The following is an 8,885-nucleotide window of genomic DNA, read 5'->3' on the forward strand; positions in this document are numbered from 1 at the left end:
GGACGAAATAAATTGAAATTTGTCTTTAGAATGTTTGTCGGCGTTTGTTATACATATAAACGTAATAATAAATTATGTAATATTGATTATTTCGTAGATGTAAAAACCAAATGAAATAAATCAGAACTACCATTAGAAAGACAGCTTTTTCCTCAAAAGATTGAAGGAAATATTTTCCAGAAAATATTATAAAATTTGATTTGATTTAGGTATTATTTTCTTAAGTATTAAGTATTAGGAAGAATTGAGGTGTTACATATACAGACCCTGTTCGATTTTGACAACACTCATGATTTTTTTTCTATTTTCTAAGTGACCAATAACGACCTAGACGCTCGATATGGCCACTAATGGGCTACTTTGCGGATTTCAAATCGTTATTGATTTCGCTTGATGAGTTTTGGTTTAATAATCCAGGAGTATCCGAAACACCACCGAAACAGGCTTGTGGTTCTAAGTACTGCATTGATCATGGCCATTATATTACAGAAATATGTTCCGGCAATAAATTTCGAAACCGGTTGACTAATAGTGGTTGTCCTCATCGGCAACTAAAAACCAAAACACCTCGCTTTTGGAGGTTATTGAGTAAGAATTGGTTAAAGAAACGACGAGAAAACCGCTAAAAACGAACTACCTAAACAAAACGAGGCATTGTTGTTACTATTTTGAACAACCCCGAAACTCCCAATGACCCGGAAGACAAAAGTACATTATAGAAATACAGAAGAAAAAAAATACTCCGGATAATCGAGCCATTTTCTCCGGATAATCGAGCCCCGAATAATCGGGCCCCCGGATAATCGAGTCTCCGGATAATCGAGTCCGACCTGTACTATAGAGTCTAACAACGCTTGTGATTACCGATCTCCACTAACGATTCAAATAACGATCGCTGTGCTAGAAAAAATGAAGGCATTCCAAACTTTGCTAAGAACGAATAGTTAATCAAACATTGTTTTAACAATGGATGACTGTTTTCCTTTTTTGGTGTATGTGGTAAACATTACAATAAATAATACTGTAGAGTAACGAAGGCATCATCTCTTCACAGCCACGACTCACGAGCAACTATGGTACTAGGATTAACAGAATAATCAAAGTCGAAAAATAGCACTAACTAAAGGTACGTTTAGACTATTAGACATGTCGGTTTGATTTTGACTACGGCAGAAATCGGTAGTCTGCTCGATTTACCGTTCGACATACTTTGTCAAACCCGTTTGTATGGCGGTGTTCACACTGCTTGCACAAGTCGAGAGGAAGAACTGTCAAATGAATGTCATTTTTCCTCCATTTGAATATTTCCCAGGACACAAAAAACGAAAATGATGTTTGTTATGGAAAGCCAAAACGAAAAACTAAAAAAAAATCAAAGGTTGCTATGTTCTTGGAGTCAAACGAAAAATAGAAACGTTCCTATTCCCTTCGACAAATCGAACGGCATGTCGAATCACAATATCGAATAGGTGTAAACGTAAACCAACATTGCATTCGATATATTTTCGAGCAACCAGCTCGAATCTGATGAAAAAATCTAGATAGTCTAAACATACCTTAAGGTAAACCACAAGACTAAAAACTGAAGATAAATAACATAAAATAAAATTTTGGATTGGCATAAACAATTAGAATCATTTTAAATGTTACAGTTATAAATCTGAAACGAAATCCAGCGTGGAATAAACGATGTTTCAACTAAAGGATATTCGAAATCGTTTTAACAAGTGAGGCCAATGCATACGAGAAAGAGTATAAGATTTTTTTTATATCCCATTCATTATTCAAAAATATTAGAATTTATCGAATCACTGCCAATAAAATTTCAAAACAAACAGCGTGTCGCAAAAAAAACTAATAATATTCAGAGCATTACACGTCAGATATTATTCGAAACATTTATAAGAACTGAAAATAAAAATATAGTTGTTTTGAATTCGGAACACCGCTCACAGTTTGAAATATAACGATTTACTCCTTTCTATCCACTCGAATAAAATGCTGTGCATGACCATGTATTTACCTAAAATAACATCAGTCTTGAAAAGTATGTTCAGAATTTCGACTGGAATGAAGCGGACTGGAACCAGCTTTTGCATTTTCGTTCCAATATCGACAATTAGTTGTACCAATTCGGTATTCCGAATAATATTCAACATCTATTTCGTGAAAAATACCAAAATATTAACTGTAATAATTCATTTTATACTGATGGATCTTTTCTTAATGGATTTACCGGTTTCGGTGTTTATAATAATAATTTATCCGTCGCTTACAAACTGGCCTCTGTTCAATACACATTAAGTCAGAGATGCCAGATGTTTTTGAAAAATGTCTGCAACTGCTCGAAAAACCGGTAAAATGTGCTCGAAATCTGAGAAAAATCTCGAAAAAAAAATCGTTCGCGCAGGCAAAAGTCTGTAAAAATCTGCACACATTTTAGGAAAATCTGCGCAAATATAAGGAGACTCTGTCAAAAATCTGCAGAAACCGTGGAAAAACTGCAAATATCTGCAAATCAATAAAAATCTGCACACGGACTCCAAAAATCTGCGTTTTGCAGACAAATCTGCACATTTGGTATCCCTGCATTAAGTATTGTTGAAAATTTGCCTATGGACAATTACTTCATCTTCACGGACAGCCTCAGTGCTATTGAAGCTCTCCGACCGATAAAAAGTTTAAAGAGCTTTTCGTATTTTTTAAATAAAATACGCGGCCAATTGAGTGCTTTATCCGAAATTTCATCACAGGTTACATTAGTATGGATCCCTTCTCGTTCTTTAATTGAGGGCAATGAGACGACAGATTCTTTAGCTAAGATCGGTACGATACATGGTGACATATATGAAAGACCTATCGAATTTAATGATTTTTTGGTTCTATAGCATACGTCGAGTGTCGCTCATGAACTGGCAAAAATCTTGAGACAATGAGGAACTAGGAAGATGGTGTCATTCTATTATTCCTAAAGTTTCTTGAAGACCTTGATTCCAGAAATTGGACTTAAATCGTGATTTCATTTGTGTGATGTCTCAGCTTATGACCAATGATTACTGGTTCAATGCTCACTTTCGTCGTATAAGACTCACAGAGGATCACCTTTACACCTGTGGCGAGTGTTACCACGATATTGAACATGTTGTTTAGTCATGTCTGTTATATCGTGAAGCTAGATCCAATTTAGAATATTCTCTCAAAGCTCGGAATAAACAAACAAATGTCCCAGTTCGTGATGTCTTAGCAAATTTAGATTTCCCTTATGTGCGTCTTCTATATTCCTTCCTTAAATTCATGGATGTCCCTACACTAAAGTCGCTTTTTACGCGAAGGATACATGCCGCGTAAAAATAACCGCGTAAATTCCGGAATCCGCGTAAAAATAAACCCGCGTAAAAAGCGACCTTAGTGTATTTAGTACATTTTTGTTTTCTTTTCAGATTTTATGTGCTCAACTAGAATTAAGACGCTCCAGCAATTTATTATTTTGGACATTTGAAGCTGCAAAAATCATATTTTTAATAATTTTCTAGTTTTAAGTATTTATAATTGTATTTTTATATATCTCTCAGGTTTTTCTCGAATTTGGCCTGTTTGAGAAGAAATATTTATTGATTCTACTCAAGCAGGCTTTTCCCTACTCCAACAGAAATTTCGGCCCCGTTATTGTATTTTCATATATGAAAAGATGAGAGGGTTTTTATGCCTGTTTGAGAAGAAATATTTATTGATTCTACTCAAGCAGTGTTTCCCAACTCCAACAGAAATTTCGGTCTGCGATTGGGCCTTTATCGGCGGCTTTGGTCGATGTCATAGTAGGGAATAGCCTTGCCGTGGTACATTAACCTACGGTAAAATTAATCGTTTTGCGATACTTCACGCATTTGCTATGGCTGGTGAATTTAATTCAGTTAAGTGTAGTTTAAAATTATCTGCTCACCGGTTACGGACAAATGATACTCACCTGCAGATGATCCAGCAACGCCTCCAGCCCACGATCGCTAATGGACGAGCAACGTAGGCTGAGCGAGTGAACATGTTTCGAGGCGAGAGGAAACGAATGAACCAAATCTAGTGCATCTTCATCGGTGGCCCCCAAAAGGGAAACTGCATGGAAACTGCGTCGAATTAGTGAGTTATAAAGCTTTACCCGATCCTGATTTGTGATCTGTCGCAGTTCACGACACTGTAAAACGGGTACCAAACCACTCCAGTAGCGTGGTGAACGATAAAGCATATCACGCCACTTTTGGCAAACTTGTGCCAAAGTACAACGTTCAAAAGAGGAGAAATAAAGGAAGAAACGATTCAAGAACCGCTCATCCTGTAACAACTGTTCAATAGTAAGGATCTGTGGCGGTGGTGGAGCAGCCGCTAACATTTTACCACTGTGTGCTCCCGATGATCCATGATGATTTATAATGCTGGTGCCACTGTGGTGCTGATGGTGATGTGAAATCTTTCGTATAGTTTGCGGCGTATTGGACTGTGATTTACTGTTGGAAGAAATCTTCCCACTGTTCACCACGCTGTTAGTTGCATTTCCGGATATTCTGGAGGGTTTCTCTGGTGCGTTTCCTGAATTTGCCGATTGAGCGGAGTTGTTACTGCTAGAACCACCGCAGAGCACATTTGTGACGCGCTCCATAACACTTGTCTTTTCCCCTGATTTACCACTTCCGCTTCCATGATGGTGCTTTGAACGCAGGCCAAGGCCATTGATACGTTTGGAAAGCTCAGCTGAAGCACGCTCCACTACTCCTTGCGCCGATATGGAGGACATTTTCAGCATGCAGAATATCCACTTCCAAAAACCACTTATGCCGAGCTCTCACTGCACTTTTTCGTGCAGGCTGCAACTCGCGGCTAATCTTTAAAATTATTGAGCCAAAATCCCAACTCAACACAAACACACTTCAATCGATTTTCCTCTTCTTTTTATCGCACTTTTTTTACTTTCATGCACGATTATGCTGCAGAGAACAAAAGAACTTATGCAACCATATCCGCACTAGCTTCACTTGGGGTCAAATTTTACCACCCTCCTTTGTTATTCCAATCATTGATGCTACTGCTGTACTGTCGATGAAGTATCCATTCCAATACTACACCATATCAGCTACCAATAGATTTCTATTGGAAAGGTTTTTTCCTCCATCAATCAAACACAAAAAGCCTCTAGTTGGCTATCACTATACTAACTTCTGGTAAATAAACAATTATACCACATCCACTGGCTGAGGCTAATCAACTAGAAGGAAATTTTCCTCTTGAAACACAACGGCCCCAACAGCCGAACCGAGCGTCGAGGTTCACTACGATTGCACGCCTTGCACTCCACACGCTTCGAACACCACTGTCTGTCTGTATGCTTTGCTGTGCCCTTTGAGTCAGGTTATCCTGCGAAAGAGAAGGAAAACAAGCAGAACATTTGAATCCTTGTTCAGCGATCGGGAAAATGCTACATATTTTCCACGCTGTGTGGCGGCATGACACCACTACCAACGCGTAAGACAGCAGTTAACAGGCTGCCAGGCAGCGCAGACAATATAATCGATATATCCGTAGTTCCGATTCTTGCTTTCAGGCCATGCAAATTATTTTTGCAACTCTTCTACAATGTTTCTGTTGGTTTCACACAGTCGAATCGTGAGTAGTAAAAGATATTTTTTGTGTAAAATCAATTACAAAATCGGCTCTGGCAAGAAAAAAGTATTCTGCTTAATTCTCATAAGAAATGATCGAAAAACTTTTGAAATCAGTTGAGGTAGAAATATTTGGCATTATTATTTGCACGTACTATAAACGTGCAAAAACTATTGAGTTCAAACCAAAGACAGATTAGATAGGAAAACAAATCTATTGTCTTTACTATGCAGGCAAAGTGCAATGCAATGATTCAAATATCAATTCTCATAATTTCGCAGAATGTATAAATTCAAAGTTTATAAAAACTGGCAGTATAAGAAATGCAACATAGATTGGCGCAAAAAGTAAACTTTGCAAACTCTACAAGCTTATGACTAACCAAAAATAAAACATTATAACATCAGCCTTACTTTAAGGTCGAACAATTTAGTTTCAAATTTCCTAGCCTATTTGACGTAATTTTCACTTATACTAGTTCATTCAACTCTCTTGTCATAACTTATACGCGTAGCAGTTTGAAAGCCATCACAAAAAGAAAATCAATGCGGTTTACAATGTACACGGTTATCACTTTTCTATCCACAATCGCGCTCATAAACTTTCGTTTTACCGAACGCGCGTTGCACAGTTTCGGTAAAATACCGGAAAATCCACTCGTGAATCTGCGGAAGCAGCTGGCGCTCGCCATCAGCGTCAACACGGGGCTACTCCTGGCAACTAGGAAGCTTGAAAGTACACTGAGCTACGCTATCCCAGAGCGACCGAGTTTGCTCTCAAATATTTGGAAACAATTCGAAAAATTTATTTATACACACTCTACCCCCTTGCGCAGTATTTCCACCCAAAAGAATACCGCTGCAAAAGTCCGTCCGTATCGTCAAATCACCTATTCTGCACAGCCATTCAGTGTTAGTGGACTGCCATCAAAAACAACGCTTCATTCCGAAGTGCTCAGCAACTTTACCCGTTCGCGGTTACGAGTGACAAAACCACACATGCACAGGGATGCGTACATACTACGGACGCCAAATATGTTTTTCGGATTTTTCAATAGAGAAAAGCTCTGTCGTCACTACAAAGAGAAGTTATGTCACTTTTAAGTGCAAAATGGTAATTAATGGATTCAACCCTAGAGTTTAATAATAAGGGTAGCTCTGATTACTTTCAGATTGGCAATGATTAAGGTTACCGATGATTTTCGATGATTACCCTATGATTACTTGAAATGATTCACATGTAAATAGAAAGATTACATGTATAATTAATTACTAGTGAAAACTATGTGCTAGTTCATCAGAATTTTAACTTCGATCAATATTTTATAAGTATTAACAGTTTTAGATCGATTTTAATTTTGAGCGTATATTTTTCTATCCTGAAGCCACTGCCATAAATTCAAAATTTCACCTAGATATACCCTATGCAATCATTAGTTATGACTTGGAAACAAATGTTTTATATAGATAAAAGCCAGTATGAAAGGTATATCAACACTGTCACATGGATCAACAAGGTTTTGTTTATTATACACCTTCACCTCATTTGTGCGACGAAGTGAGAAGATTTTGCAAAGCAGAAGTGTGTGGACAAAACATATCTTTAGCGACGAGTGGAAAATTGTACACGAGACGATAAGTTCTCTTTCCGTCAACAAAAGTTGTACTCTACGGGCGAGTCATGTTTAAAAAATAAATGAAATATAGAAAATTTGAATAAATTTTCAAAACATATATGTTTGTTGCATTCTGGTTGAAAATTCAAAGAGTTAATCAATATTGAGTTTTTTATACGTAACTCTTCGTTTCCAATTGTAACATTTGCCATAACTTGAATTATTATTTTTAAATGTTGCTATATTATGATATTATACAGTTATATTCTTAATTGCCTACCCACCGAAAATCTGCCTGTATTATCCGTCGAATTCTGTGGTATGAAAAGCACTGGAATATCTTTTGGCATAGCTGTGAACCATTGATATTCTTCCTTCTTCCGGGATTTTAAACGGAATGATTAACTACAAGCTCGACTCGAAAAGTCGTTTCTGAAGCCGCTTAGATAGTACTGCTGTCAAAGACATGGTCAACTTCGTTAACACTATCATCACACGAAAAAGAACTATTTCTAAAATTCTGGTTGAAAAACGTGCTTTACATTGAGTATTTCGTCGTTTTATTATCACTTTTTTGTACCTTACGACCTTCGAAAGGGCTACTCAAAAATGTACCGTACGATGATTTTGAAATTTTGACCAGAGATTCTGGACGTTATAACGAATCGAATGGTATACTCAGATTCTTTGGTGCATTTTTTTTTATAATAACGGTCTGTGGGAGCACCGTGAATGTAGTTATGACCAACACATAAGCGTTTGTTTTGCTCAAAAATCTGATTATTGTATTTCTGCAAATCAATCATAAAAGATTGTTACTTCCTCTTGTATGCACTATTAAAGAAAAGATTAGCTGATCAACAGTAACCCAATTCAAGAAAGTGAATTGTGTATGTGTCGGTATTTGAAGGGCAGTAAACTTTAAATTCATTTTACGTTGACATTCAATAGCTATGAGCCTCGTATAGCGAACCATTTTTCACACACTAGCATATGTATTTTTACATTGGAAAACAAATTGTATTTACTTGTAAACAATCCATACACTCTCGTTAGGTAACCCCGCATTTGTCGTTGTGTGAAAAACAATCTGCACTAATGTATGGGTAATCACGGTTGTTCGTCCATTATCCTGCACCTTTTCACAGCAATCCATGAAAATTCGATTTTTTCATTCAAATTATCAGCAACATTTGTTACTCATATGTATTGTTTCTCGATTTTCTTACCTAAAACCACTTCACAGAAATCTTCGAATCCTAATTTGCAATATGTCAAATATCACACAAAAACTTCCCTACACTTCATTTATGAGTAAAAAACACAAAGGGATAGCTGCGAGAACGCGACCTTGCAGCTTGATGATACGTCCCAAACAGAGAATGGGATAGGAAAGTTCAACCCAAGCAACCCTCGCGATTTTCCGAAACAATCACAAGCAAAGGACACCATAATTGAGGGAAAAGGAAATGCGCGCGCATAAGACGGGCGGTAATATAGACGAATCCCCTTTTCTCATCAATGTAGAAAGCGCTTTTCCTTTATCCTGACAATTTGATGTGATATTTTACACTGAACAGTATTCCGGTTGCAAAACAAAGCATTAGAATTTAATGGATTCTGA

At 37.2% G+C, this 8,885-nt stretch overlaps 1 protein-coding gene across 3 annotated transcripts in view; it reads right to left on the minus strand.

Annotated features, from left to right (window-relative positions):
* LOC129721375 (F-box/LRR-repeat protein 16) overlaps positions 1-8,650 on the minus strand; it is a 54,266-nt gene extending 45,616 nt beyond the window's left edge. Inside the window, exons 1-2 of one of the 3 annotated variants that reach the window (XM_055673882.1) lie at positions 8,491-8,650; positions 3,965-5,400 (exon numbers count right to left, since the gene is read on the minus strand). In XM_055673882.1, the coding sequence (XP_055529857.1) occupies positions 3,965-4,792 (828 nt within the window). In that variant the 5' untranslated portion in view covers positions 4,793-5,400; positions 8,491-8,650. The other 2 variants (XM_055673883.1, XM_055673884.1) reach the window with 2 other exon arrangements.
* Positions 8,651-8,885: the final 235 nt, after the last annotated feature.

This window comes from Wyeomyia smithii, chromosome 2 (genome assembly GCF_029784165.1).
Source record: "Wyeomyia smithii strain HCP4-BCI-WySm-NY-G18 chromosome 2, ASM2978416v1, whole genome shotgun sequence".
Classification (NCBI taxonomy): domain Eukaryota; kingdom Metazoa; phylum Arthropoda; class Insecta; order Diptera; family Culicidae; genus Wyeomyia; species Wyeomyia smithii.